The 27884-nt window shown below is 51.7% G+C and overlaps 9 protein-coding genes across 9 annotated transcripts; 6 read left to right on the top strand and 3 right to left on the bottom strand.

The window, feature by feature from the left end:
• Positions 1 to 817: 817 nt before the first annotated feature.
• PMZ80_002466 (uncharacterized protein) lies at positions 818 to 2263 on the bottom strand (the record flags this gene model as incomplete). The annotated part of the gene is made up of 1 exon (XM_064870899.1): positions 818 to 2263. The coding sequence occupies one exon, from the start codon at positions 2261 to 2263 to the stop codon at positions 818 to 820; it is 1446 nt and encodes a 481-aa protein (XP_064733352.1).
• A 2246-nt stretch (positions 2264 to 4509) lies between these two features.
• On the top strand, positions 4510 to 5328 carry PMZ80_002467 (uncharacterized protein; the record flags this gene model as incomplete). Its single annotated transcript, XM_064870900.1, has 1 exon — positions 4510 to 5328. One exon carries the CDS (start codon positions 4510 to 4512, stop codon positions 5326 to 5328), a length of 819 nt encoding a protein of 272 aa, XP_064733353.1.
• A 393-nt stretch (positions 5329 to 5721) lies between these two features.
• Positions 5722 to 7360, top strand: PMZ80_002468 (uncharacterized protein; the record flags this gene model as incomplete). The annotated part of the gene is made up of 2 exons (XM_064870901.1): positions 5722 to 5729; positions 5926 to 7360. The coding sequence occupies 2 exons, from the start codon at positions 5722 to 5724 to the stop codon at positions 7358 to 7360; spliced, it is 1443 nt and encodes a 480-aa protein (XP_064733354.1).
• Positions 7361 to 7628: 268 nt separating this feature from the next.
• PMZ80_002469 (uncharacterized protein) lies at positions 7629 to 9830 on the bottom strand (the record flags this gene model as incomplete). The annotated part of the gene is made up of 1 exon (XM_064870902.1): positions 7629 to 9830. The coding sequence occupies one exon, from the start codon at positions 9828 to 9830 to the stop codon at positions 7629 to 7631; it is 2202 nt and encodes a 733-aa protein (XP_064733355.1).
• A 3108-nt stretch (positions 9831 to 12938) lies between these two features.
• PMZ80_002470 (uncharacterized protein) lies at positions 12939 to 14630 on the top strand (the record flags this gene model as incomplete). The annotated part of the gene is made up of 1 exon (XM_064870903.1): positions 12939 to 14630. One exon carries the CDS (start codon positions 12939 to 12941, stop codon positions 14628 to 14630), a length of 1692 nt encoding a protein of 563 aa, XP_064733356.1.
• Positions 14631 to 15355: 725 nt separating this feature from the next.
• Positions 15356 to 16639, top strand: PMZ80_002471 (uncharacterized protein; the record flags this gene model as incomplete). The annotated part of the gene is made up of 1 exon (XM_064870904.1): positions 15356 to 16639. One exon carries the CDS (start codon positions 15356 to 15358, stop codon positions 16637 to 16639), a length of 1284 nt encoding a protein of 427 aa, XP_064733357.1.
• A 5195-nt stretch (positions 16640 to 21834) lies between these two features.
• PMZ80_002472 (uncharacterized protein) lies at positions 21835 to 23054 on the top strand (the record flags this gene model as incomplete). The annotated part of the gene is made up of 2 exons (XM_064870905.1): positions 21835 to 22489; positions 22552 to 23054. 2 exons carry the CDS (start codon positions 21835 to 21837, stop codon positions 23052 to 23054), a joined length of 1158 nt encoding a protein of 385 aa, XP_064733358.1.
• Positions 23055 to 23835: 781 nt separating this feature from the next.
• On the bottom strand, positions 23836 to 24619 carry GIS2 (gig suppressor; the record flags this gene model as incomplete). Its single annotated transcript, XM_064870906.1, has 3 exons — positions 23836 to 24039; positions 24090 to 24415; positions 24472 to 24619. 3 exons carry the CDS (start codon positions 24617 to 24619, stop codon positions 23836 to 23838), a joined length of 678 nt encoding a protein of 225 aa, XP_064733359.1.
• Positions 24620 to 25149: 530 nt separating this feature from the next.
• PMZ80_002474 (uncharacterized protein) lies at positions 25150 to 27717 on the top strand (the record flags this gene model as incomplete). Its single annotated transcript, XM_064870907.1, has 3 exons — positions 25150 to 25155; positions 25519 to 27007; positions 27221 to 27717. The coding sequence occupies 3 exons, from the start codon at positions 25150 to 25152 to the stop codon at positions 27715 to 27717; spliced, it is 1992 nt and encodes a 663-aa protein (XP_064733360.1).
• Positions 27718 to 27884: the final 167 nt, after the last annotated feature.

A 27884-nucleotide genomic window follows, 5' to 3' on the forward strand; every position in this document is an offset into this window, starting at 1 on the left:
TTTGGCGAGATGGCTGTACCTTTCTGTCGCTACTGCTTACTAGGGATAGACAGATACCGCTTGTGACTCGAGCAAATTAACGCTGGAGAACCCTCGTCCTTAGATACATTTGTCCCTTCGGAAATGAAGCACGTCCGCAGTCGCAATACCTAGGTCTTGCAAAAGCGAGCTCGGAACTACTCCATGGCTGAACTGTTAAATCCGTGTGGGGATCGTGAGCTTGGGCTTGCAATGTACGAATTCGAGCGGCTGTGTGAATCTGGCAAGGTATTGACTGGTTAACTAGTTGCAAAGTAAAGTACGAACATGCCGCTTTATACCTACATGCGTGCCAAGATTAATTATTTGAAGATTTGAATTGTACTTATGTCTGCTGACCACCTCCGTGAAGCAGAAGTGGTAATGCAGCGACATGTATGTATCTGAGCTGCTCTGGCAGCTATTCTGACCTCTTTCGGTCATATGTATGGTACAATTGAATAGCAAATGCCCCTGGTCCCTCGACCTTGGCTTGAAGCTTTTGTGAAGCATTGACATAGGAAAACAGAAACAATTTGGGCTGCCTCTCGCTGATATCGCCCTCGCTTGTCGCACCATGCCTGAACACCTTCGCTGAAGAACAGAATAATCGTTGAATCAGGAGTGAGGTCTCCAGTCTCGCTGTGACGGTGTTCGATTGTGGAACCTCACCTTGACATCGTGCTTGCTCCCTGTACCAGCCCGGAACACCTTCACTGGGTAACAGATTCTCTGCTGAGCTAGAATTGAGACCTCGGCCAACAACTCCGCAATCGACGGATTCTCAACGTTGCAAACTTCAGTTGTCGGTCTCCATCGCGTCGTCGTCGCTCTTGGACTCAAGGGGAACAACAGCTGGATCAACGCCCTGACCTTTAGCCTTTCTGCTCTTGCTCAGCATCATGACTTGACCAGCCTCCTTGTCGATCTTGATACGGTATCCCCGCTCAGTACACCACTTCTTGAGGAGAAAGTAGATTCCCGCATCGTTCCTCCAAGCTTTGCATACAGGGTTGGGAAAGATCACCTTTTTGCCGTTTCCCTTGTCCTTGGATTTCAGATACCCTACCTCGATAAGCTTGCTGACCTGGCGCTCGATGTCTTCGTAGTGCTCCTTCTCCTCCGACCCGTTAGCGAAGGTGTCAGTCAGAGTGTAGCCCGCCTCAACATCGAAGGTTTCAGTGTCTTTGTGCTTTAGAATATCCATGTCGAGCAACTCCTGAACGACGACCTTGTACTCGCAGTGCTCTTTCCACGTGATCCCAAGGAACTCATTCTCGTCATCGTCTGAATCGTAGTTGTTTTCGTTCGCGAGCTCTGACTCGAGCTCCTGGACCTTCGACTGTGACTCTTTAAGCTTTTCATTTGCCAAATAGAGTTTTGTCTCTGCATTTTTGGCTCTCTGCACTGCTTCGTAGAGCTTTGCATCTGTTGCTCGTTTTTCCTCGTCAAGTTCGAAGCGGATGATGTTGATCTTGCGAATCTCCGCGTCCTTGGCGTCCTCCTCACAATTGTCATCATATTCATCCTCATCATCAGATTCGCTGTCCTGTTCACTGTCGACCTTGGACTTTGATGTGTCGGTGTCTTGTTGTAGTTCAAGAGACTTGAGCTGAGTCACAAGTTCCTGGAGCTGGATCTGTCGGTGGATGTCTTGGCTCTCGCCATAGACATATCCAACGAGCTGCGGAGGGAAGTTGAAGTGTCTCGCTTTGTCATATGGGTTATCTTTGAAAATGAGCTCATTGGTCGTGCTACATTTGGCGTTCCGCCACACATTTGCCTTGAGGATAACAACGATGGTTGGGAGATAGCCAGAAGCAGTATTCTCCGTCATGATTTGGTTGGCTCTAATCGACTGTGCGGTGACTGGCCAGTATGAAGTTGGCCGATCTGCGCCATTCTCATCTTGTTTGATAAAGAATGTAGCCTTGACGGTAGAAAGGTAGGAGGTCTGGAGACCTTGGTCATGAAGTGACTTCTTGTATGCTGTTATGACACCTGCGATAGCAGCTTTGTGGTTGATTTCGTTCGCAGCGTCGATCTCGAATGGGGCATGCACATCTCGTGGAGCTTTGTCGAACTTGAGAAGCCGAGCGTTGATAGGCAAGCGACCCGCAGAAATCTTGCCAAGACGAGCGACATCGACTTGATAAGTATGACCAACGTGGTTGGCGTCCTCGTAACTTGCTGGCGATTCCACTTCGACGGCTAGTCCAGTACGCAAGATGATGGTTTGTGACATTTTGGCGACGCTATCGAGTCAGCTTCAACAAGGCGACGACTGCGCATAGAATAGTTACCTTGAGTAGGTTGTGGTTAGGATCGAGTTTGAGGTGATGATAGTAGAAGCGGTCTGTTTCTGAGAAGTGTTGAGATGAGGAAACAGGTGGACGGTGGAGGGGAAGAAGAAGAAGAAGAAGAAGACGAGAGAGTCACGTTAATAGTAGTAGTTCCAGAGGAAGTGTCTGACGATCAAGAGGTCGAATCGACACTTACAGTGTGATCTTTGGTGGGTAAAGCTGTACGCAGCAATATCACTACCTTTCCCAAAGCCACAGTCTCATTGTTTTGGTGCAATCGTCTCGTGATATGTGTCGACTCAAACGAAAAGTCTGAGATTTCCAGACTTATCCTGCTATACCCGAGAAACTTGTGTACAAGAGCAATGTCACCATCACTTGTTACCCCACCAGCCGCCAGGCAGTGTCGTCGACCTGCACTTCAAGTTTCCCAGCCTCGTCGAACGACAGTGACAAGATCAGCTACGTCATCCTCTGACCTGTTTCGCTGCCTATTTATTGTGCTGTTTTCTTCTTGCCTCTTTCTCAACTTATCATCTTACCTATAGTTCCATTGAAGTCAGCTACGATGCCCTTCCTCTTGATAAGCTCCTTGGTAAGTCGTTTCCAAGTGGAAGACAGCGCGTTTGGCCTCATCCTAACCAGCAACAGAATTGTTTTTACTACCACGAATGGGTCTTTTTCTCTCGATCGAATGCGGCAGCCGAAGCGATAGGATCTCGTCACTCGTCGAGAATATCATGCATGCAAGCGTCAAATGCAGAAGTTCGTCCAAGCTTGAGTATCAGCTCAGCGTGTGAAGAAATAGATGATCATCAAGCCATGGAGCCTGGCCTCCTTACCCTACAAAGCTTCCCGCAAGTCCTCACTCGCAGGATTGGGCCAAACTTTGAGATCGTCTTGAGTGCCTGTCAAGTCGGCGAAGGTGCGGCCCGAGGAGCGCTCGACCAACACGTAGGTCAATTGGAGGCGGTGTTATACCATCAGGTGGTTTGTAGTCGGCCATACGACGCTCGGACAATGAACTTCTGCATTTGGCGGGATACCATGTCCCGCATAACCTGGAAGTTGTCGGCCGTCGGTCAGGCTGGACTTGATCTAGCCGGAGGCGGCAAACCGCCTCCAAACTGTTCGGCTCCTGTCAACAACCAGGTGCCACATCGCAAGTTTTCGGACTTCGATGTGCTGAGACGAGTGGCGAGGTCGTATTTGGTGCAACTGGGACGAAGTATGTATTGGTACGACAGGCGCCATCGGGCATCTGCCACGGCAGGTCCGATGCTGCTAACAGGAATAGTGATTTGTACTGCTGCTTGCCAGCCATATGATTACTTTTTCAGCTTTCACCTGGCTTCATGCTGGTTGCGGCGGAAAGAGAACTTGGCCAACGCATAAGATGAGGAACGTAGCGACGACGTAATGATGATGGTCGATGATGGATGATCGAGGACAAAAGTACACAGGAAGCAGGAAGAAGAAAGAAGGTTGGTCCAAGCTTCGGCTGCTGGGTGCCAAGCATGCACCAGCTTAATTTTACACGTATCAACATTCCCTCCTTCATGAGTCAACGACCCCGTACGCCCCCGAGTGTGCAAAGATGTAGACCAGTCGTTAGAATATTGGTACAATGTCCAGAACTGCTTGTTTCCACGACCGGACGCACCTTCTACAGCGCTGGCTTCGGTAGGATAAGCCTGTCACAGCGGCGACGCAGTAGAGGCGTCAGGAGCCTAGAAAAGTGTGCGTCGTGGTCGTTCAGCTGAAAGCGGCAGTCATTTCTTCGTGCCTGGCGTATGCTGAAAGCATGTCGCGATTATGAGGTACTAGACACATGAGCGAGCCACAGAAGCATCGAGCTTGCATTCCTGAATGGCAAGATCACTGACACAACCGCACCTCGACGACTACTCCTGCCGTACCTACGCAGCAAGCGGCGGAGTTAAGATGTACGAAATGGTGACGCAAGCATATGCTAATCCTCAGATCAGCCAATGATTGACATTTGTGTCTGTATGGAGCACCTCGACCTTCATCTGGCGAAGTCTATCTAGTCTGAGGTTTGAGTGAGTATATATGTCTTTGGTTCCTTGATAGATTAATACAGGATAAGCGCCAGACGACCAGCAGGTAGTACCAAGACCTACGAACGCGTCATCGTCCATCAAGTACAATAACCACTTTCACCAACATGGCCACTCTACAACGTCACCCAGACAAGCTCCGCAACCGCACTGTCCTGCTAATCGCGGGCACAGGTGGCATAGGCAAAGGCGTCGCATCTGCACTTCTCGGACGTGGTGCCAGAATAATCCTTACCTCCACCAGACAAGCCAAGCTCGATGAAACTATCTCGCAATTGCTACAGCTTTACCCTGAAGTGCCTCAGACCAATGTCAGCGGATACACACTCGACCTTGGCTCCACATCTGTCGAAGACAATATCCGGACCATGGTCGAGAAGCTGAAGAAAGATGGTATCGAGAAGATCGATCACCTGGCATATTTTGCCGGCGACCCGTTGTCCATGATGCAGCTTGAGGACATAACGTTGGACAGCTGGCTGAAGGCCAGTCAGGTTCGCACGATCAGCTGTATCCTGGTCGTGAAGCACCTTGTGCCGTTGCTACGAGCTGCGGGTCCTGCCACTTCTCAATGTAGCCCGAGCGTAACCCTCACCAGCGGCGCGGTTGGAGACAAGCCAATCCCTGGTGGTTGGACACTGACTGCCATGATCACGGCCAGCCTGTACGGCGCTGCCCGCCAGCTTGCACTGGATCTAAAACCACTTCGTGTAAACGTGGTCTCCCCCGGTGTCGTGGATACTGAGTTGTGGAGTGGAATGAGCGAGGAACAAAGGAACGGATTCTATGAGGAAACAAAGAAGAAAATGCCCACAGGACGGGTGGGAGATGTGCAGGACGTTGCAGAGAGCTATCTCTGGTGTATGAGCGACGGTAATGTCACAGGCGAGGTTGTGAGAACGAACAGTGGGTCGCTGCTGGTATAAGTAAAGTGATCGACGATGTCAATGAGCATTAGGTATGATACATGTCGAGCTCTTACAGGAGCAGGTGGCTAAATTCGATGGTAGAATCCGTGTTGGTGAGAGACTACCCCGTAATGCATGACTGTTGGCTCCTTTGAACAGCTGGCTACTTCCTGTGCTCTGCTTGCCTTTTGGCACTTTTGTACCGCTGTGATTCACCTCCCGATGCTGAGCCTAGCTCTCTTCCGCCCAGCTCTGCTAAGGAATACTACTGGCAACTATGGACATCCAGACAAATTGTCCACGATGGCATTATGCTGTCTGGTCTCCGCCGACTCGGAGGCACGACCACTGTCTTGACGCTAGCCGCATGTAGAAATCCAGCCGCACTCCCAGACACCATTAAAAAGTTCGATGTCTAGGTGCATCAGAAGTTTCCTCCGAATAGATCAGCAGCAATTTGTGCACAATATAAGACAGGCGTATTCAACGAATAGTCCCCGAGGCATAGTGTACACTGAATATAGGAGGTCACGCCTACTCGCCACCCACGGGTCTCATATTCATTCACGGAAGAGTACATCAAAGCACCAGCAACCACCCTCAACTGCACAACAGAGCCTCCAATATGGACCAAATAGAGCCAGATCCAGCAGCTCTCACCAACCAAAGCAACACCCACACCAACGGCACAACCCTACCAACACGCCACCAACAACCACCCCCATCAAACCACCCTCCCCAACCAACAACCCCACACCAACCCTACTCCCCCTCCACCCTCTCCATCCACGCCGACGACCCCCTAAACCTCCACACAGACGTCGCCCCACCCCTCCACGTCAGCACAACCTTCCGCTACGCCACCGACCCCTCCCAACTCCGGCCCTTCCGATCCACAACCCGCCCAACGGCGCCCCACTTCCCCTTCCAAGAAACCCCCCACGAACACTGCTACTCCCGCCTCACCACCCCGAGCACATCCCGCCTCGAGACAATCCTCTCGTCCCTCCTCCACGCGCCCAGCATAACCTACTCCTCCGGCCTCTCCGCCCTCCACGCCCTACTGACACATCTCGTCCCCAAACGCGTCTCCATCGGCGCAGGCTACCACGGCTGCCATGGCGTCTTAAACCTGCATGTGCGGCTCTCAGGCACACAGATTCTGCCTCTCGACTGTGATGCCGACGACCTGCAACCGGGCGATCTAATCTGTCTCGAGACCCCGATTAACCCCACCGGTCTCGCAAGCGATATCTCATCCTACGCCAAAAAGGCACACAGCCGCGGCGCATACCTGCTAGTCGATAGTACCTTCGCGCCACCACCGCTTCAGGACCCGTTCGTGCACGGCGCGGATATAGTCATGCATAGTGGGACGAAGTACATTGGTGGACACAGCGATATGCTCTGTGGTGTCCTTGCCATTCGACACGGACTTGCTGAGTCGACAGCGGAAGGTCAAGATCTGCCGAGTGGACAGAAGTACCGCGAGGGCTGGATGTCGCGGCTTCTTGAAGACAGAGAGTTCATCGGGGCTGTAATGGGCGGGTTGGAGGGGTGGCTCGGTGTGCGGAGTCTACGCACGCTGGAGCTACGGGTTATACGGCAGAGCGAGAGTGCGACGAGTATAGTGAGGGAGTTACATGGGGCGTTGAACTCGGATTTCGATGGGGTTTATACTGCTACGTTGTCTGCTGATGATAGGAAGGTGGTTAAGAAGGTGCTTAGGGGGGTGCAGCATGCGAGTCTGCAGACACGGGAGTTACAGGAGGGGTGGTTGAAGAAGCAGATGGCTGGTGGGTTTGGAGCGGTGTTTGCGATGGGTTTGAATGGGGAGCAGTTGGCGAAATATCTGCCTAGTAAGTTGCGTTTGTTCCATCATGCGACGAGTTTGGGTGGGGTGGAGAGTTTGATTGAGTGGAGGACTATGAGTGATGCTACTGTTGCGACGGATTTGCTGAGGGTTAGTATTGGGGTTGAGGATTGGAGGGATTTGCTAGGGGATATTGTGCAGGGATTCAGAGGGTTGGTTGAGGAGTTCAAGCTGTGAATAGTAGGTAAGTGAGACCGATATGTTCACGAGGGCTTCAGATGTGTATAGATTGCATAGAAAAGGTTTATTGAACAGCTAAATGGTTGTGTATGTTGCTGATCATAGCTCATGACTGCTCAAACTGGTGTCTTCTCTGCGCCTTTGCATCGCTTGGTGGGTATCTCGATCGCTAGCATAAAACGATTTCGTGTTCCGGTTACGCCAACTACATTTGCTTACTCTCGGGCTCGACCCTCGCTCGCCTGCCCAAATATCTCAATAGTCGTCATATGAATCCTTCAGGCGCGTTGCCTTTGTTCATACTCTCGTAGAACCTTAATTTGGCCGGCGTTGGCTCGCCTTGTGCACTCTGCGGCGTGTTTTGTATCGAGCCCGAATAATTACTTGGACTGTTGGTGTACGTATTGCTTGGCAGGACTTGCCTGATAGTGGTTGTATATGGTGACATACGCGCTGATGTAGGCGTACCGAGTGAATTGCCTCTGCTGTGAGCTTTGTGTCTCTCCACCAAGGACCGATATCCGTCATTGTTGGTGTCAACGGTGAGCGGCATCCTGGCATTCGCATCCGTGCTTGAGTCTCGAACATTGTCACGAATCACTCCTGTCTCTTGTTGACCACTGTACGCTTGTCGCGAAGGTGTTGGCGAAATTCGCTCGAGCTTCTGCGGGATGCGAGCCGTTTGAGTGGCTGTTCGTTGTGGTGGAGGTGGATAATACTCTTGTATTGGGTGTTGCGACGGAGGCTGTGGCGACCTTTGCGGAAGAGGTTGCGCGTTCTCTTGAGGTGACCTTTGAGACGCTGATTGCGCTTGCGTTTGTGGCGATCTTTGCGGCGGTGGCTGTAGACTTGGCTGAGATGATGTCTGTGGTTGAGGCTGCACCTCGGGACGGTGAGGCGGTTGTGCTGGCGATTGAACTTGTTGAGAGGCGAAGGCCGGTGGTTGTGGCACTGGCCGTCTGTTAACATTCTCGACACTAAGTCGCTGCTGCGAGGAATCCATACTATATTGGTGTCGGTGTTGTAGAGGCTGCTGATTCTGCTGATCGTGTTCATGATGAGTCGAAGGAGGAGAAGCCGACTTGTTATTCAACTCATGCCTTTCGCCTCCGCTCTCAATGAGATCATACGAAGGAGGAGCACGCTTTGGCTTAGGTGCCCAAATTTGTGTTTCGTCTCCTGGAGGTTTGCTGGTCGCTGGACTGTTGCCGATAGGAGAGAGTCCCAATGTCATCTCAAACTCTTTTGTCAAATCCATAGCGCCTGTCTGGACACCTGCCAACTGAAGCGGCATGAAACCTTGTGCTTTTGGCTCCGTGGCTATGGACGGTGCATCGTGGGCTGAATGAGGGCTTCCGCTCTCCAGAAAGCTAGTCTGCACACGCGTGAATGGTTTTGGCACAAAATCATCCTCATGAGGGTCCTTTGAGAAACCCCTCGCGTTGTTGCTGTCTAACGACGCTCCAGTCTGGGCTCGAGCGAAGGGTTTGGGCACAAATTCATCCTCGTGGGAGCCTCTTGAGACAATCTTCGCGTTATTGCTGTCTAATGACGCTCCAGTCTGGACTCGGGCAAACGGTTTTGGCACAAATTGATCATCAAAGGGGTTTTGTGGTGCAGATTTCGGAGTGGTTGCTTCCAGTGAAGCACCAGTCTGGACTCGAACAAAGGGTCTTGGAGCAAAAGCGGCAGCACTATTGTCGCTTATGCCACGAGGTGGCATCTGCTTCCTTGCTTCGGGTTGCACAATCGCATTGGTGTAGGGTCTTCGTCCTTGCGGAGATGCTGATCGAGCACGAGCCTTCGCTCTCGATATCTCCACAGGTGGTGCTTCTGCTTCATCTCCACCTTCACCGATGATTACTGGAGGCACATCTGCAAAGCCCACACTCAAGCCTCTTATCCGTGCTTTGCGTTCAGCTGAAGCTATTGAACTAGCAGACTGATTCCTTGACGTGTACACGGGCCTCAACAATGAACCACTCTGGATGCTGCCCGAGCTAATAGCACCAGAGCCAGGTTGTTGCACCAGAGCGTCTGTATGGATGTCTTTTGCATTTGGGAATCTCGACGAAGCGGAGACATCGATTCGTGGGATTGATATCGGCAGGACTCGTCTCGGTGATGGGTGCGATTGGGATTCCGAAGTCGACGGCCTTGGGGAAGCTGACGAGGTCTCAACGGAAGGCTGAAAGTCGGAGCCAACGGAGGGTCGCTGGGAAGAGGCGATGGAGGATCGACCAGCAGAGAGGAAGTCGCTGACGTCGTCGTTCAACTTGGGATTGGCCTTCTCTTGCTCTTGCTTATGTTTCCTTGCTTCACGCTCTTCCTTCACTTTGCTGATTTTGGTTTTGGTACGGCTCAGAGCATCTTTAAGCTTAAGTCGACCTCTTCTCGAATGCTTGCCGTCGAGATCCTCCTCATATTCACCGTGGCGTTCAACCGAGTCCACATCGTCGATAGTCATATCTGCGCTCGAGTAATGGTATGCTCGTAACCATTATTGTCGCGGGAGAAGGTAGCCGGCAGACAAAGGAATCTTTATGAAGGAGCGACTGAAACGCTTTCGGTGTCTGAGCGTGTCAGCTCTAATTGTTTAGCTGGTCGATAGCGGTGCAACTGCGTATCTTGGATTCAGGTGAAGGCTAACGATAAGTGTGATGGCTGCGCACCATGCATGTGCATACTACTTAGTACGGAGAGCTGCGGTGGCTGCTGATGGCCTTAAAACAGCCCTGCATGGATCTGGCGGGCACATATGACTCGGAGCAGATTCACAAGAATAGACCACTCACAGCTGCAGGATCAGTCCATTATTTGTCCATCTGTAGGAAGAATGCTTCTGATTTCGTTGGAATGTTGAACATTGACACGCGTCTATCCACGATATGACGCCTTGGTTTCACCGCGCATGGAGAGCATACAGCGAGTTTCATGTGTCAGCTTTTGCCGTTGCCGTATCTATCACGTCTACATAGGTCTGACAACCAGCCCGTCCTGAAAGATGCTCGAGTATTGTTGAAGATCGAGACTTGAGTGACTCCCCTAAGAAACCCTGATTTGGATCGGCACCGTCGTCTCCCGAAAGTCAAAGCTCGCGTGCCCTTGCGATGCTGGATTCAGAGCAACTCAAGCCTAAACTGACCTGAGACACGGCGAGGATGGTCCCAAAATAAGTACACCCGATTAACCTCATCAAGCCTAGCCGGTTCATGCACCTCTGGCTGAAGTGCCTCGGCCCTGAGAGAGGGAACGATGTTTCTTCGAGTGGTTGTCTTACCAGTCGCCGGATTCAATCGAGACATAACAAGTGCTGATAGATATACATAGATTTAGACCTATTTGTTTCTTCTAGATATCGTTGTGCCTCAGGATGCCATCGAAAGAGCCAGACGCATACCACAACCCTCAACTATCTCTGTCAATAGAAGATCGAGTCAAAGCAGTTCAAAAAGCAATATGTGACGACCCTGATTACAATGGGTTTGATAGTCCGATCGTGCGACAAGTTGTCTTTGTCTCTGCAACGCCTGGAAAAACCGAATGGGAAATGACAGTTCTGCCTAGTGTACGTTAAGCTCGGGACCTTGTTGGCGGTAACCTGCTAAAATCACTCGTCAGATGTGTAATAAAGGCCAGAATCTGCATGGAGGAGCTGCTTGCACGTTACTAGGTAAGAGACTATCGTAGGTGACACGAGGAGGGAGGTGGACTCTGACCAGCGTGCTAGACAATCTCACTTCAACGACTTTCCTTACCATTGCAAAAGAGGGCTTCATGGACGCTGGCACCGTCAGCCGCTCAATAACCATGACATATCTGAGACCCGTACCGGCTGGAACCAAAGTACGCATGATATGTACAGCTGTCTCGGGCGGTAAGAGGTTAGCACATTGCATAGGTCAAATTGAAACGTTGGATGGCAAGGTTTGCGTGACTATGGTACATGACAAAGCTGTTGTTCCTCGGCCGACGAAGCTGTAGTGGTGAGTCGGGTCTGAGCCATCTGGGGTATGGCAGGTAGATGGACCGTGGGAAGAGTCCCTGCAACCCTTTGGCAAGCAGGCTGCGCGTACCTGCTTAGCAGCCGACTTCGATTCCGAGAAGGAAGGCGGGGTCCATGATTACTGTTGGCAACGCCACTGTCGACCTGCTACTCGAGCCCACCGCTGAGATACCCGATAACCTGCATATGTGAGCTATTGAGGTTACTGTCATACTCGGGTGGCCCTCAGGAAAGATAAGTGCTTTCAGTGCCTCAAACATACAACATTGAGCTACGCGTATGCCATGACGCTGTTCACATGTAATGGCCGCTTGGAGAAGGACATCCCTATTACCAGCTCTACATGTTTGCCAAAGACGATCCTATTCCCAGAGTCCGTGGAAAACGGCAGCAGATCTCAGTGACAGGGGCAGACCCGAACCATGTGCCTTCGCAGAAAGACATTGGCGCATTCCTCGACATTGTTGTTTCCTTCGTGAATTTTTTACACGGGGGACAAGGAGGCCCATGCCGTCGTATGCCTCAAAGGCGGCTCGACGAGCTTTGCTTTGGCGATATGTCGGTCCAAGTCGCCTGACAGCAAGCAGGAAGGTAGTACGCCGCATAGGTTGTTGACAAACAAATAACAAGGGAGCAGGATCATGGCTCAACGCAGCAAGTGCGACGTCTAACCGAGTGCTCAGCGAGAGCGCAGACCATGCGTGCAAGCAATTTTGGCAGATTATACCTCTCAAATACCTCCCTCTCCGCGCGGAATGTCAAGCTGGCCGCTTACTTCAATAGTTCTAAGGGGCACGCCAGTAGCCTATAAAGAGCGTCTAACAGAAGCGTACTCGTTGCTATTTCTTAAGGTCAGGCTCGATCTGTTTGCGGGTCTGCCAGACCCCTAGAGAACTTACATCTCGTGTTTGGGGGGTACGGCAGTGCTAATAACCTGTGCACAAGCGGCTTCGTTGATATTCCGGGCAGAGCTTCCTAAAGTCCTTCTGATTTACTAGTGCGAGCGACGACGAGCATGAAAGAAGTCTTCACTGGCACGACGCGTCCTTGTTACGTGTCCAGACCGTGTCTCAACACGACCCGGAGGCAGGTATGCACACCGGCCGTCATGTACTCGACATCACCTCCATCTCAAGTCCGGAAGCGCGGGAAGTACGAACAGGGCGCGAAGAAGCTGAGAGGAGCGGATTGGAATCCGGACCGAGGCCGTTTTCTCTTGGCAGATCCCGGTGACGCCGAATATGACATGTGCTCTGATGACGTCGAAGTGAGAAGCGGCGAGCACCAGCAACCAATGACATCAAGTTCCCGAACGAGCCTTGACGCTAGTGTTGAGCCAAATTCTGCAAGTCCCAGTGCATATTTTCCCGGAATTGCATCGAAGCACGCGAGACTTTTCCATCCCTGATCTCACTTCATTTCGATGATCTGCTCAAGTTCGTTGTTTGTAAAGCAAAACACTTTCATCGAGCGCGTTCGAAATATCGATCATCTTCGACTTCACTGTTCTCGTCAATCTGCGCTTCAAGGTCACGAGACCATTTTCCTTCTTGGGCAGAATCGCCAATCATGTTGTCATACCTGAATCCGCTCCCGTCATTACCAAACTACAGGGGTCCTCATAAAGTAGGCACATCAGAGTTCGAGATTCCAATATCAGAAATACAGTCGGCATCGACCGTCCCAGACGAGCGCATAGCAACAATCAAGTTCCGCCTCTACTACCCGACGGTACCAGAAGCCACATCTAAAGAATCTGTCTACTGGCTACCTAGTCCACAGAAGCAATGGAACGAAGCATATGCATCGTTCATGGGAGCCAGCGACCGCTACTCGTCAATTATGACCAGCATGCTTAATCTCTGGAACTACGCAAAACTACCTGTGGTCAAAGACGCACCACTACTTCCATCCACATCCAGTTTAGGGCATTCGGTCTGTTTTTTCAGTCATGGCCTTGGTGGTAACTTCAACACTTACAGCTCCGTCGTTGGCAGTCTTGCCTCATGTGGCGTGGTTTGCGTGGCGCCAGAGCACAGGGACGGAAGTGCTCCTACATCATTCATCAAGAATTCGAGAGGCGAAGTGGAAAGGTCGATACCGTACCAGAAACACTCTCACACGCCCAACATTCAAGTGCTTAATGCACGAAATGCGCAGCTACGAGTACGATTGTGGGAGCTCGAGCTGACGTACGCCGCGATCAAAGCTATGAACGAAGGGAAGCAGTTTACAAATTATGCCGAGAACTCCAGCCAAACTCAGGCTAGACTGAAATGTCAGCTTAATATGCTACCGGGGCAGGTCACCTGGGCGGGACACTCGTTCGGTGCGGCGACTGTCACACAATTCGTCAAGAGCGTTTACTACCACGAGTATCTCCCTCGAACTTCAAATGCGGTTACAAGCAAGGGCAAGTCGGAGAGTGATGGGTCGGAAGAACGCTGGGACGACAGTCCACTCTACAAGGCCAGCGCTGATAGCGACTTGGTGCAGCAAATCACTTCGGAGAGCCCAGTCGCGCTTCTCGATTGCTGGACAATGCCCCTTCGAGGTGACACTACGAAGTGGCTATGGGAGCGGCCGATGCCTTGTTATGAACGAAAGACACCATCTTCGCAGAGCGCAAAACCAAACACGGTAGCCGTCATGTCAGCAGAGTTCTACAAGTGGACAGACTTGCTCAATCGTACACGTGCTCTTCTCTCGGAGTCGCCAGTGGACGCCGTGGAGGCATTCGAACGACAGAAGAAGCGGCGCGAAAGCGAAGCACCAACTGCCAAACATGACAAGACGAGAGCAAGCAACCCAATACCCGAGCTGTCCAAGCAACACCAAGATGCGACTATCGCGCCGGCTTCTACAACTTCAGCAGAATCCTCAAGAGAAACCTCTCCGTCAGGGTCTGGTGCCCAATCAGAAACAGGATCTGCGCAGTCTAGCAGCACATCCCTCGTGCCTAGTGAGCCCGAGATTGTCAAGCCAGAATCGAACCTTGAACCACGTCTATACCATGTTCCTCAGTCAGCCCATCTGAGTCAGAGTGACTTTGGCGTCCTTTTCCCCAACCTCACGAAGTACGTCATGAAGGCAGTTGAGCCAGAGAAGACTTTGGAGCTCAACGTGAGGGCGATACTGGCGGTGATGAGAGGAGTTGGACTTCCAGTGGGTAGCTTGGCCGAGGGAGAGGATCAAATTCTTGAAACAGACAAGATGGACAAGAAGGAGAGATGGATTAGGGTGCCTCTTGTCGATGCATGAAGCAGCCTTTCGATTACAATTTTTGCACACAGGATAGAAAGCGCGGCGCTGGTGGCGTAACTTGACGTTTGGTACCAAGTTTTCTTAGGGCATTATCGAATATATAATTCTAGATCTTCATACTAAGCACATTCAGACTGCGGTCAAAGTGTACAGCCAAGTACAACCTCCTCCTTTTTGCTTTATTCATGGTTCCCCACTTCACGTGCAGGAGATGGTCAGGTGACCAAGCCGCTCAGGGGCTGTTTCGTTGACGAATCATTCAGCAGCGGTCATATTGACCAAGCACCTCACAAGCTCCTGACCGTCATCCCAAGACTATCGCACAGCTGCAATACATTCACGCATGAAGGATGCAGAAACCAACATGGTGAGTGACCAGGTTGGATGAGATGAAACAAGTCCATATCCGATTGGTGGAGGAACGCTGCCGAAACGGCAAGCCGAAATCGTGCCAAACCACAACATGGAGATGTCCTCTTTTCCGACACGGTGAGTAGTAGATCATTGATGAACGTATCAAAGGCTCTTGAGAGCTCATTCACGCATAAAGACGAAAGTATCGAAGTGCTCAGGACAATTTGAATACGTGACTAGAACTGCTTGTGTTACAGACCCGATTCAGCGCGGACTCGCGGTGGTAACAACAACACTGATCTAAAGCTGACAAGAAGACCGACGACTTGAGTCGGACATCAGATCTTCAATCACTACTTCCTTCCACGATGTCGACCAACAACAGCCACGACATCCTAGTAGGCACCTTCGGCACGCCCTACCTCTTCAGCCTCCGCTTCACACCACCCTCATCCGACAACCCAACCGCCAGTCTGAAAATCATAAAACAACACGCTGCCGTTGGGTCTCACTCCTGGCTCCATCTCAACCCACCCAATAAATCTGGCATCAGAAACCTCTACGCAACAGCATGGCTCGAACCCCCATCAATCGCCGCCTACGCAGTCCACGACTCATCAAACATCGAACTCCTCAACACAGCACCAACAAACTCCCGCTCAGGCTACGTCTGCGCCTCCATGACCCACGCCTACTCGGCCGGCGGCGCAACAGGTGAAGTCTTCGCGCTGGACCAGCAGACAGGGGCATTCACTTCCGGAACATCTACTACAGACGGCGCCGGTGAGAAAAACACTATCTCACCAGTCCAGAAACTCGACTTCATCGATACCACCGCCCAACGCGACAACGGCAGCACAATGGACTTCGGCGGCCTCCGACACGGTGCACACTCCGCTGATCTGAGTCCGGATGGCTCACTGCTGTACATAGCAGATATAGGCCGGAACTGCATCTGGATGTATTCGATCGAATCCGGGAACGAACACATGCAACTCGTGGAGAAGAAGATCTCCCCGCGGAAACACGATGGGCCGCGACATGTCTGGCCGCATCCGGGTGGGAAATATGTTTATAGTTTACAGGAGCATTCGAGTGTGGTTGATGTATTTGAGGTTGTGAAAAGCGGTGATAGCGATGTGAGATTGGTGCATAAACAGGGTGTGCGGATTATTCCGAGGGGCTTGCCGGTGAACGAATTCTGGGCGGATGAAGTAAGGACTAGTTTGAGCAATGGTGGTCAGCCGAAGTATCTCTATGCTAGCACGCGGGGGCTGAAGGAGGGCCGGAAGGGGTACGTCGCTGTCTACGCGCTTACACCGGAGGGACTAGTGGATGGTGCGGAGCTCGTGACGGCGCAGACGGCGGGGAAGCAGGAGCATGAGGATGATGATGGATGGCGGGATGATGATCAGGCTGGGTTGTTGTGTATGTATGAGACTGTGACTAGTGGTGGGTGGGCGAATGCGATTCAGCCGGGTGTTACGGTTGGTGGGGTTGAGTATATTGCTATGACTGATTCGGAGGAGGGGTATGTGTTTGTGTTGAGTTGGGATGGGAAAGAGATTAGGGAGGCTGCGAGGGTGAGTCTCAATGAAGGAGTTGATACGAGTAAGGGGAAGAACGGGGCAGCGACTGCGGTCTGGTTGTAGAGGAAGTGCAAAGCCAAAGGGACACCAAATTTATTAGAGCACCTATCGATATGCAAAGTCCTGATGTGCCAAAGTTTGTGGTCTGTTGCAATGAGCTTCGATTGCACCAGCCAAAGTGGACGTACTTCACCATTCGGAGGAATCGATTTGCACATTCAAGGCATAGATGGCTTCGGCAAAACCAGCCATGATCCATATGGCACGCTCAGAGCCGTGGTAAATTCGCGCAAATGCACAGAAGGGGCGGCAACCAAAGCACAGGCAGTTGATAGTCGTTCTTGTCCTATTAATGCAAGCCTTGTCTTACCTGCCGCTACAATGCCCTCATTGTGATCAACCAAGAGTACACCATCTCCAACTTTTTTCCTTCCGTGCTCTTCTCGGAACGATAGATGGCCTTGTACCGAAAGTCGTAAGCTGTGTTACTAGCCCAGAACACGGAGACACGACTGCGGTGTACGCTGTTCTTGCCGCAAATATGTCAATGTATTAGTCCATCCAGGCGAGCTGCGCTAGGAAACCAATTCTATGTGTTCGGCAACGGATATTACTTGCTCACGCCTAGCTCTTTTCTCAAGTTACCAAGGCACAGTTTGAGATTTGTCCGGTAGATTGTTGCTGTGATAGCGGCTTTAATATGCTAGATCATGTCGTAGCCAGAGGCCCAGAACGTGGTAATTGTGAGTGTTTAGACGCTTCTAGCCTCCTGCTTTGAAGCCGCACCGACTGAGGGAAGCGGGGGACGAATGTTTCGTGTAGTCGGCGAGAAACACGGTGTTTTCTCAAGATGAATTCGACAACTGATGGATGCTTTGGCGGCGTTTGCAAATCATCGAATACCAGTGCCCAGGTTGCTCAGGTTGCTCAGCATACGCGCAAGCTCAATCGTATTGCATAGCATACAATCTTTGAATCAATGCGTGGATTAACAAAATCAACACATCCGCGTCGATGCTTTTGTTTGAGCACTAAGGCTGATGACAATTCATGCTCGTCGTAACTGCGGCGGGCGCGCAGCACTGCATGCGGGAAGCCGCGACCTGAAGATGCCAAGAAAGTACTCATTGGCTGAGCGCCGCTTTCTCCTCACCTCCACCTCTTCCTGCTCCCCACCATCTGAGACAATCCTCGATCATCCTCGACACCAGCACATTTGCTGCCAGGTTACAGCCATCCCCGGACTCTGGTCCCTATTGCTTCAGCTCTGACACAATGGCAGCAGCCATGAACGCCACTCCCGCTCCCTTATACGTCCCGACCTCGAGGACTCTCACAGCTGCAGAGCGAAACCGCCGCCAGGAGGGCAGGCTCCGATTGGCACTGCGGCGAAAGGAAAAGCAAGAATACGAAGCTATGCACGGCCCTCAGAGACGGTTTGTACCCTGCTGTCCTCGTCCTCGGCCTAAGAACAAGGGGAAAGTTCTTTCAGAAACGCAATGGCTGCAAGTTAAACCTTTCATGGCGCATCATTACCTGTACCTGGATTGGCCCATCGAGCGCATACGAACAAAGCTCATCGAAGACCACAACGTCAGTATTGCATTGCCACATCTCCGGTTTGCGCTTCGTGAATGGGAATGGACCGACAAGCATCTTCGGAGGTCTTGCCGAATGCAGCACAAGCCGTGAAGCGATGGAGAGCAGAGACTGAGTCATGGGGCAGTCTTCTCTCTGCGTGCTTCAGCCTCTCGAAGGAGAGAGTAAACAGTGGTTGATCAGCCACGGGCACCATGCGAGCATGTGTGAAAAAGAGACGGCGAGATTGCGAAAGCATCGACCACAGTCATGGTGTGTGTGCAACCTGGTCATCTTGCCCATAGTTGCTCAAATGCCTCGTGCAGAGCCTTCTCGTTGAGGGACCAGGTCCTCGGATGCTTTGCATCTCTCGCGACCCTACCATATGGGCGCATACATGCCTTATACTGGACAGTGGGTAAAAAAACGATAGTCCGGATGGGCTTACGAGGCTCGACGTGGTTCCAATTATGTTGCGAGCAGCAACGGCCACATACGAATGAGCTGAGGCCCAGGGAATCATCTAACCACCACGGTACATCAGTCTGAAACGTTCTCGAACCCTGATCGTCGCTGGGTTGCGACAGCAATCGATACAGGAGCCAAATTCAGCGGTCCGCCCGCAGAATATCAAATATGAAATGTCGACCTAATGTTGTTGGGTACCCCAGAGACAGGTTGATAAGTCTTCTTGGTCCACAACTGCCGGAGTCTCGTGTCCCGAAGCAAGAATCCGCGCACTGTGCGCCATCGGAACAGGACAGATGGTACTTTCCAGGTCGACATGGTCTACTGTCCGCACAGGATGTAGATGAAGTTCGGCTATGGGCTCTTCGATATCCCACGTTTTCATGGCAGAGAAGGAGAACCGCTTGGCTCTCTCCGTACCATTCGCTATCCCGTGGTCTGGTTTGGCACCAGCATATCCCAGCACTCCTCGGGCTGTTCAACGTCGCAAGCAGTCCAGTGGGCCTTGGGACAGGCGGACTGACCAGAGAAATAGCTGCCCAAAAAATTAGGTACGAGCTACTACCATTAGCATGGCACATCAGTTGCCGCAACAGATTGGTTCAACCAGGGTATAGACTGCAGCAAGGATCCGGTCTTCAGCCACTATGAGGCTTCGCATGCGAGGTTGTGGGTGGATCAAAAGGGGAGGAACAGTAAGAACGAAGGTGGTTGCCATGTCTTTCATTGTGGCTCTGCTGGCCTGTATGGCTCTTGTGGCCCTCTCATCTCATTCGCGCTCATCGGTACCTGGCATCTGGCCATTCGAATTTCGCTGATCCTGCAGGAAGCCGAGCCACGTGCATTCGTGCACAAACCATTCTGTATCGCTCGTCCGCCTTTCTCTTTGAGTATTGCAGGAGCTGCGCCAGCTCTGGGCTTCCGAAATGGTGGTGGAGGGCTCGGCAGGTGAGGTTGAGGTTTTGAATGGCGTGCCATTGCTCGTCGCGCTTGAGGTTTTTGGTGATGAGCTTGAACAGCTCGATTGGGAGGCGGGGAAGGGAGGCAGAAGAAGCAGAGGGATTGGTGCCTTTCGGCTGGTGGTGCTTTGCAGGAGGCATTGTGCTGCAGTAGTGCGGTCTTTCCTTACAGTGCTGTCAGTCTTGGCCCTCTCCTCTTATTCGGGTGAAAGCAGACTTACGTTGAATTGAGACGCAGGCGGGCACGTACTACTCTGTACTGGTTCGCGGTTGAAATCTAGGGCTGCGATCCGGGCTTCGGACAGTGCCGTGACGATTCCGCTGGCGCCTTTAGGTGATGCTGCCCTCAAGATTGTCTTGGCATTGGGGTCGGAGGTCGGAGGTATTCAAAATTACTAGTCAGAGGTGCACCAGCTCAAGACACAAAGATTGTCCTTGTCAAGCGAAAGCACGCACACAAACAGAACCTACCAAGCACTACCATAGCGACGATGTCTAACTGGAGAGCATACACACCTCCTGGACGTAAGTCAAACACAGTCCAAAGGGTCTTCACGTCTAACACTGTCTTTGCAGCAAATTGCGCTCACTGCGCCCTGTCTTTCCTGTCCCCCGACCTTGTCTACAATAATGTATGCGGCAACATACACTGTCGTTATCACAAGACCTGCATCAAGGAGGTCTTTGAAGAAGCTGACCGCCATCGTCCTCGATGTCTGTGCGGGGACAAGATAAGCATGTTCAACGTCTGCTTGGCGTTCGGATACGAACTCGAGCTGAATCTCCGCTCGCCGTGGACCAGAGAGGTCATTGATAGATGGACTACGACTGGCAGAATGTGGCAGCCGTGAAATGTGTCATTTGCTTGCAATCATACGCCAAGAGGGCTATCTGGGCCGCCGTTGAGTGTGGTTTAGATCTACTCGATTGCCCATCAAGCGGCGAAAGGGGTCGTCCATGCCCTGGCAGCACTTGCTTTCGCTGTCATCGACACCCAGCCGACCACGATGACGACATATGTCGATATGCCAGATGCGTTTGTGGCAGGGAAGAGTTTTGTGAAGATGAAGAGATGAACCGGCTGGTGTGTGAACACTGCAATTTTAAGATCTGCAGAACCTGCAGCAAGGGAGTGTTCCAATGCGCTTGCCACTACAAGGAGGACGAGCAGATAGGCGGGCCTTGGGCTTACTCTCGGCGAGTTGTAAAAGTTCTCACTGAGTGGCTCAGTGGAGAATCTGACACAAGGCCACCGGAGATTGAAGTTGGGGGTGGTGACGACGGAGAAAGAGAGTCAACCATATCAGAAGAGCCGTAAAGCAGTGTTGTACAACTCGAAGATGGTCCAATCATAATCCAACCAGGGTTCTACATGCCTACTACACCACCATAGTATCAGAAGCCGTTGAAAAAGGGCTCGATGCAGCCATGCTACGATTTTGAGCAATTGATGATGAACACGCCTGTGAGCAGCCTTAAATCAAGTCAACCTCATCATACCGCCAGCATGCCATGTCTCCTTGACCACATTTGCTGATTATGGCATACCTACTGCTGGATCCAGATCACTTCACAAAGATACTCGTATCCTCATTATCAACCCCACATCTTGTCACTCAAGTCATCAAGAGCTAAGGGGAATCTGCGTTCGAAAGAAAGGGTTTCTCATCGATCCTCGCCTGAAATTTGTCTTCCACAAAGAACGAACAGGGAACCTGTGGGAAACAGGTATTCAGGAAGAATTGGTTGATGTATCACACAGTTCAACCCGACTCCTGCTTACAGCCACATTACGCTGGACTGGCGGATTAGCATCAATGCTGTCAGTATAATGCTACATTCCATTCTCTATACCTCACCATCAACTACCTCATTAAGATAGCGAGTGGTCGCCCTAATGCCTGAGGCAAGATCTATTTAGGGTAGACCAGAAAGCGCTGCAATATTGGCCATCTCGCCATCCGGAATGTATTGCTTCCCCACTGCATGCACCCATGAATTTCGTGTTCCGTAGGTAAGCACTTCTCCGTACCGAGGACTGCCGCTGCGGTGTTCACCACCTGAAGCAGAGCTCGATTGGCAGCTCTGAAGCTTAGTAGACCAAGCTCTTGATGTCGCGATGCTGCTACTACTACCACCTTGCTAACGCAACAGGTACGAAGCAATCAATCCTTTACTAATCTCAGTATCATATCTTCGCTGTGTTCGTCCTTCTCCCCACCCTGCTCTGCTATCCACACGACAACCACAACCATGCCCCAACTCCTCAAACTAGCAGTCTCCCAATCCTACACCCTCCCCACCCTCTCCGAGACCCTCGCCGCCCTCAAGTCAACAACCCAAGAAGCAGCCTCAAAAGGCGTCGACATCCTCCTCTTCCCCGAAGCATACCTAGGCGGCTACCCCCGCACCTGCTCCTTCGGCGCCGCAATCGGGTCTCGCACGGAGCTAGGACGCGAGCAGTACCTGCAGTACTTCAAGAGCAGCGTTGACCTCGGCGATACACATATCGGCGCTGGCGATGACTGGTTGCATCGCCGGCTCCCGGTGAACGAGGAAACAGGACGCAGGGGAGACGGCACACGGGAGTTCCTTGAGGGACTTGCACGGACAACGGGGGTGTTCATTGTAACGGGCGTCGTTGAGCGCGCGGGCGGGAGTCTATTCTGTGCGGCTGTGTATATCTGTCCGAAGAGGGGTGTGATTGGGAAGAGGAGGAAACTTATGCCGACGGGGAGTGAGAGGTTAGTCTGGAGTCAGGGGTTGGCTAGTAGTCTCAAGGCTGTTGTGGCTACGATCAAGGGTGTGAGGGTTGTCATGGGCTGTGCGATTTGTTGGGAGAATCTGATGCCGTTGTTGAGGTATAGTCTTTATAGTCAGCAGGTTAATTTGTGGTTGGCGCCGACTGGTGAGTCAAGATGGCAGTGTTGATGCTGTGGTGTGGAAGCTGAGGGCTAACGTGCGTAACAGCTGATCCGAGACCGACGTGGGGAGGCTTGTGTCAGACGATTGCGATGGAAGGACGGTGTTTTGTGATGAGTGCGAATCAGTGTCAGAAGAGGAGTCAGTTGCCTGAGTGGATTATTGGGAAGTCGAAGGTGCAGGAGGCTGTGGTTAGTGGTGAGGCGGCACCGCAGGGGAGGAGAAAGAGCGTGGCAACGAAGGAGAATAATGAGATTGCGTTGCCTGTCGGTTCGGGTAAGGAAAAGGGACAGCAGGCGAACGGGGAGTCTGCTGTTGCTCAAGATGAAGAGGATGAGTATGTGTCACGAGGCGGCAGTTGTGTTGTAGGCCCGCTATGCAATTTCATTCGAGAGCCTGTCTGGGAGAACTCGGATGAACTTGTCATTGCTGAGGTTGACTTCGAGGATTGTGCAAGAGGCAAGCTCGACTTTGATGCTGCTGGACATTACTCGAGGAGTGACCAGTTCCAGTTTAGTGTAGCTGGGCTAGATCTGGCACCCCCTCCGTAATAGTAAGCGTGTTCGTGCGCGGAGCCAGCGAACTTAGAAATATGAACGTGCGATGAGCTCACATTCGAGTCTACAGATTAGATGTGACATGTGTTTGAAGCTAGCCGCACAAAGCTTCAATGACATCGGCATCAAATCAGAATTGCCAGATGTTCATCCCTCATCACCACTTGTCTTGTCCCTCCAGTCTCACTCACACTCACTCGGTCACTTCACACCTCGTATAGGGTCGTTGACCTTCATCACTAGAAGAAACCATCGGAAATTCGTGTCTATACCTCCTTCTCTCGCCCTTGTCCACAGTCTCTCCTCCATCGTTTCCTTCGTTCCATCGCAGTCGATGAACTCATAGCGATCGTATGCTGATCTGCAAGATATCCACCAGCAGATACGAAAGCAGAAAGTTCATGGAAAATTCCAGAAATGGATGTGGCTGTAACGCCTGGGTATCATTTTTGATATCTCATGCCGATGATTCCTTGAAAAGTGATTCGGAAAAGTTTCGTTCGTGCCGGTCGTGAACTTTTGTTGATCGCAGATGAATTCGTGAAAAGCGTAAAGACGCCTGATGCCGTGAAAGCGAAAGGCAATTCCGCCCATGGTATCGTAAAGCGAAAGAAACGATAAATTAACAGATGAAAACATGATGATAAGTGCGTCCACCAGCCGAGGTGGCATCTGGACGAAACATATCGACTGGCGGGCGATCTGGAACGCAAAGGGTTCAGCGCGCAGAGACACATCATCGAACCAGTTGCACAGTAGGAGCGTATACCGTCCTCTAAGCAACCGTTGGGGTAGGTGCGATAGCTGCAGCGCCGTTCACATCAGCGACTGGCGCTGGGGCTGCGGGATCTGTACCATCAGCTGGAGCGGCTGTGCAATCCTTCGAAATGTGGCCTGGCTGACCACACTTGTAGCAAGTCTTGCCCGCTGCGTTCAAGGGGCCTCCATTGGGAGCTGTGCAGTCACGAGAGATGTGGCCCTAATAGGCGTTAGCCGAGATCATGGCCCGAAGCAGGGTCGAATACATACCAGCTTTCCACAGGCGTAACACTTGATGGCTTGCGCCTGACAGTCTCGGGCGTAGTGGTTGGGGCCACCACACTTGAAGCAGTTTGCGGCCCTGTTGTTCTGGACACCGTAGTAGCCACCACGGAAACCACCTCGGCCTCCTCGTGGCGCAGGTGCGGACGGTGGGCCACCTTGAGCTTGACCTTGGCCTGGGGTTGGGCAGTTGCGTGCAAGGTGACCAACTTGACCGCAGCTGTAGCATCTGCCGCCCGATGCACCGCTGATGCGCAGAGTTGGGCAATCGGCCTGAACGTGTCCTAGACCCTGGCAGTGGTAGCACTGCTTGGCTGCAGTTTTGTCAGCACTTCCTCCTCTTTCCGATATCATCTAGTGCTCGACTTACTCTCGGTCGTTCGTGGCAGAGTGCACTGGTTGGACTCGTGGCCAGGCTGCTTGCAGTTGTAGCAGAGGCGCTCAGAAGAGGTGCAAACCTCGGCGTAGTGGCCGACATTGCCACACTTGTAGCATGCTCGACGGGCGATGGAAGACATTTTCGTAGTAGTATCTGTACATTATGTGTTAGTTTGAGCTCTGGTATCTAGCATTTTTCAGTCGCGTAGCCCCAGGCTAAAAACGAAGTAGAAGTATTGCCAGTCGTTGAGGCAGAGGCGGTGCGGATGTCGAGTATCGCAAGGTGCTGAGGGTAAATCCGCTGGCTCGACGACAATGCGATTGTTCTCTGCGACTGCCTCTGTCCGTAGCCGAGATAGCTACCCAGCGCAAAGACATCGTTCCGGTGAAGGTAGATAAGTCTCGTACGAGCAATTTCAAACCAGGCAAGGTACTCACAATATTCTCTTCAACCTTCACAGCCTCAATCCTCACTACCTGCCTTCGACGGTACTTTTCTTCGACTTGCGCTCCAGGAGTAAGAATGTATTGGACAGGTTGTCACAGTTTTTGCGAGCAGGAGATTTCGAGTGCGAACCTAGCGATACGCTAAAGCCTTTGGTGTCTCCCGCGGTAATTTGCAGAGGAAAGTGCTCGCACGTGACAGTCCAGGACCCTGTCTGGGCCTGCCATGCCTGTAACAGCCGCTAATTTCACCACAAACGCACCTGCTGCCGAAAGTCTATTTCGCTGCAGAATCAGGGGAAGGAGCCGAGCGCACATGATTTTTCTCTTGTCACTACTGTACCTCTTCGATTCGTTCGAGGAAGCTTGAATGAGCGAGGGAGTGACCCCGAGCTCAGCACTAGCCGTGTTCCCAACGACGATATAGCATGCTGCGTTCTTGTAGCTGGCCGCCAGCCAATGACCTCCCCTCAGCAGACTTTGTGCCATCTGACGACTGCCGTTCCATGTTATATGCTCAACTAACGTCGTGTCTAGAAAACTCTCCCTTGTTGCACTGATTGACAACTCCATGTTAATCTACTGACCACTCAAGCATGGTCTGACCGGCAGTTCTGAGGCCAAGGCAACATCCTCTGTGCCCGCCCCGGGTCAACCTAGTTTCTATACGGCGCTTGACGATGCTCAGTGTTTCAGGCTGTTGAAGTTCGATCGAGCCTCTTTCAACGGCAGAACGCCCACTTCCATCGCGTTCGCCCTGGAGCAATATAGTCTAAGCGAAGCTCCTTCTTATGTTGCTGTGTCCTATACCTGGAGTCGACCATATCGCCAGCTAGACTCCTACGAAGAGACCGATGATCCACCGAAGTTCGATCATGAAATCACGATCAATGGCGCATCCCTCGCGATCACAGAGAACATGTGGGACGCGGTCGTGTACACTCTTGCTCACACTGGTTCGAAACACATCTGGCTCGATGGCTGTTGCATCAACCAGTCCGACCTTCCAGAACGTGCAGCTCAAGTACTCCTGATGGGCTCCATATTTGCAGAAGCCTCCGAGGTAATCGGATTTCTGGGCCCTCTTCATCGAGACTTGGATTCCTTCTATTGGCTTCTCACTGAACTCATGCCACAATTCAGCAAGCTTGTGCTCGAAGGACAAAGAACCATCTGCGACGAGTCTCTGTGGAACCTGCGCGACAAGGTGACCACCGACAAGCAGCATTTCGAGGCCAGCTTAGTTGGAGCTCACCGGTTCTATTACTCTTGCAACTGGTTTCGACGTGCTTGGGTGAAACAAGAGGTCGTACTAGCGCGCAAGCTGCGTCTTATTTGTGGTCGATCGAGACTGCCCTGGGAAGGCATAGGTCTAACCGGAGTCTTGTTTGCACGGTCGAACTGGACCACTGAGCTGTTCTTGTACAAACACAAGGATCTGTATCCCTTTGCCGAGAACACCATTCTTTGCACTGCATTCCACGAATGGCGTGGATTCATAGAATATCGGCAAGATCCCACAAAGGCATTGTCCTTCGAGGATGAAGTGCTTTTGCCCACGTGGAAAGCTGATAGTAGGGAGAAGTTGGATTACGCATGGCTCCTTGAGTACGTCTTGAGCATGCGGACAGCCAAGTGTTCCGACGCCAGAGACAAAGTCTTCTCTGTCCTCGGACTCGCAGCAAAGCATTTCGCTGGAACTGTCATGGACGTAAGGCCTGACTACCAGAGCTGCGCGGCAACTGTCTATATTAGCTTCTTTACGTCGATCGTCAACCATCTTGGCACGCTGAACTTCCTTGCTTTCATCGAGCCTGCTGCGGATCGTTCAACGGCCAATCTACCCTCCTGGGTCCCTGATCTCGCCTTCGAGCACTACTACAATGGGCGCCACGACATCGCGCTGGGAAGCACACTGTTCGCAGGAGTGGAACCACAGTTATTACCATTTCAAACAATTTCATGCATTGCAGAAGAGCTTCACTTCCATGGCATCCACATCGACACCATCGAAGCCATCCAATTCGAAGCCAAACTCGGCAGATATCCAACAATAGCAAATCTACTATCCTTATTGAACCTCTGTAAGCCATGCACCAGCCACATCCCAGGTCAAAGCAGAATAGAGATGCTATGGCGAACATGTATTCGAGACTGCTACCAGAGCAAAGACACACGGATGTCAAAATGACCTGCTCCTACGGAACTCGCACAATCCTTCTGCGCTTACGTTCTGTCATCCTTCTGCGAACATCTATGCAGCATATCTGCTACTAATAAGGAAAATTCTGAACCAGCAGTACCCACCGTACTTCAGATACACTCCCTCCTCCTCCACACCTTCGCAGCAGAAGTCACGAACCACGAATTACCGTCCTTTGAGATGATACTGCAAGGTGCAAATTGGTTCCAACAAGCAGGCGAGCACCTCGTATATGAGGTCCGTGATCCACTGGAAAAGACAGGTGATGAATGCCACGACTGGATCTTATGGATAAAGAAGGCAGTCGCAAGCTGGGAAGGAGCGATCAAAACCGCTCAGACATCTCGCAGTCGCTGCTTCAGGACCAGAAGATGCAGATTGGGCTCGGCTAATGCTGATGTGCAGGTCGGTGATGAGGTTTGGTTTGCACCGGCTTCGTCCCTGCCGCTTGTTCTTCGACCGGTTGTGTCAAGTGGTAAGAGGACTTACAGATTCATTTCTGTGGCATACTTGCATGGTGCGATGGATGAGGAGCTGTTTTATGATGATCTTCGTTTGCTTGGTCAGATGGAGAAGATTGTGCTGAGGTAAATAGGTTGGACTTCATAAAGGCAGGATCTAGCTATTGCTGGTAGCTATGGCATGCAGATGGGCATTAATCACATAGAGTTCCTACATAGCTTGTTGATGTGAACCCTAACCGGTGTAGGTCTATAGCAAATCTCGATACCATACTTATCCATCTTTCATTCGTGAAC

The sequence above is a fragment of the Knufia obscura genome (genome assembly GCF_036327395.1).
Source record: "Knufia obscura strain CCFEE 5817 isolate CBS 148926 chromosome Unknown scaffold_2, whole genome shotgun sequence".
Taxonomy (NCBI): Eukaryota; Fungi; Ascomycota; class Eurotiomycetes; order Chaetothyriales; family Trichomeriaceae; genus Knufia; species Knufia obscura.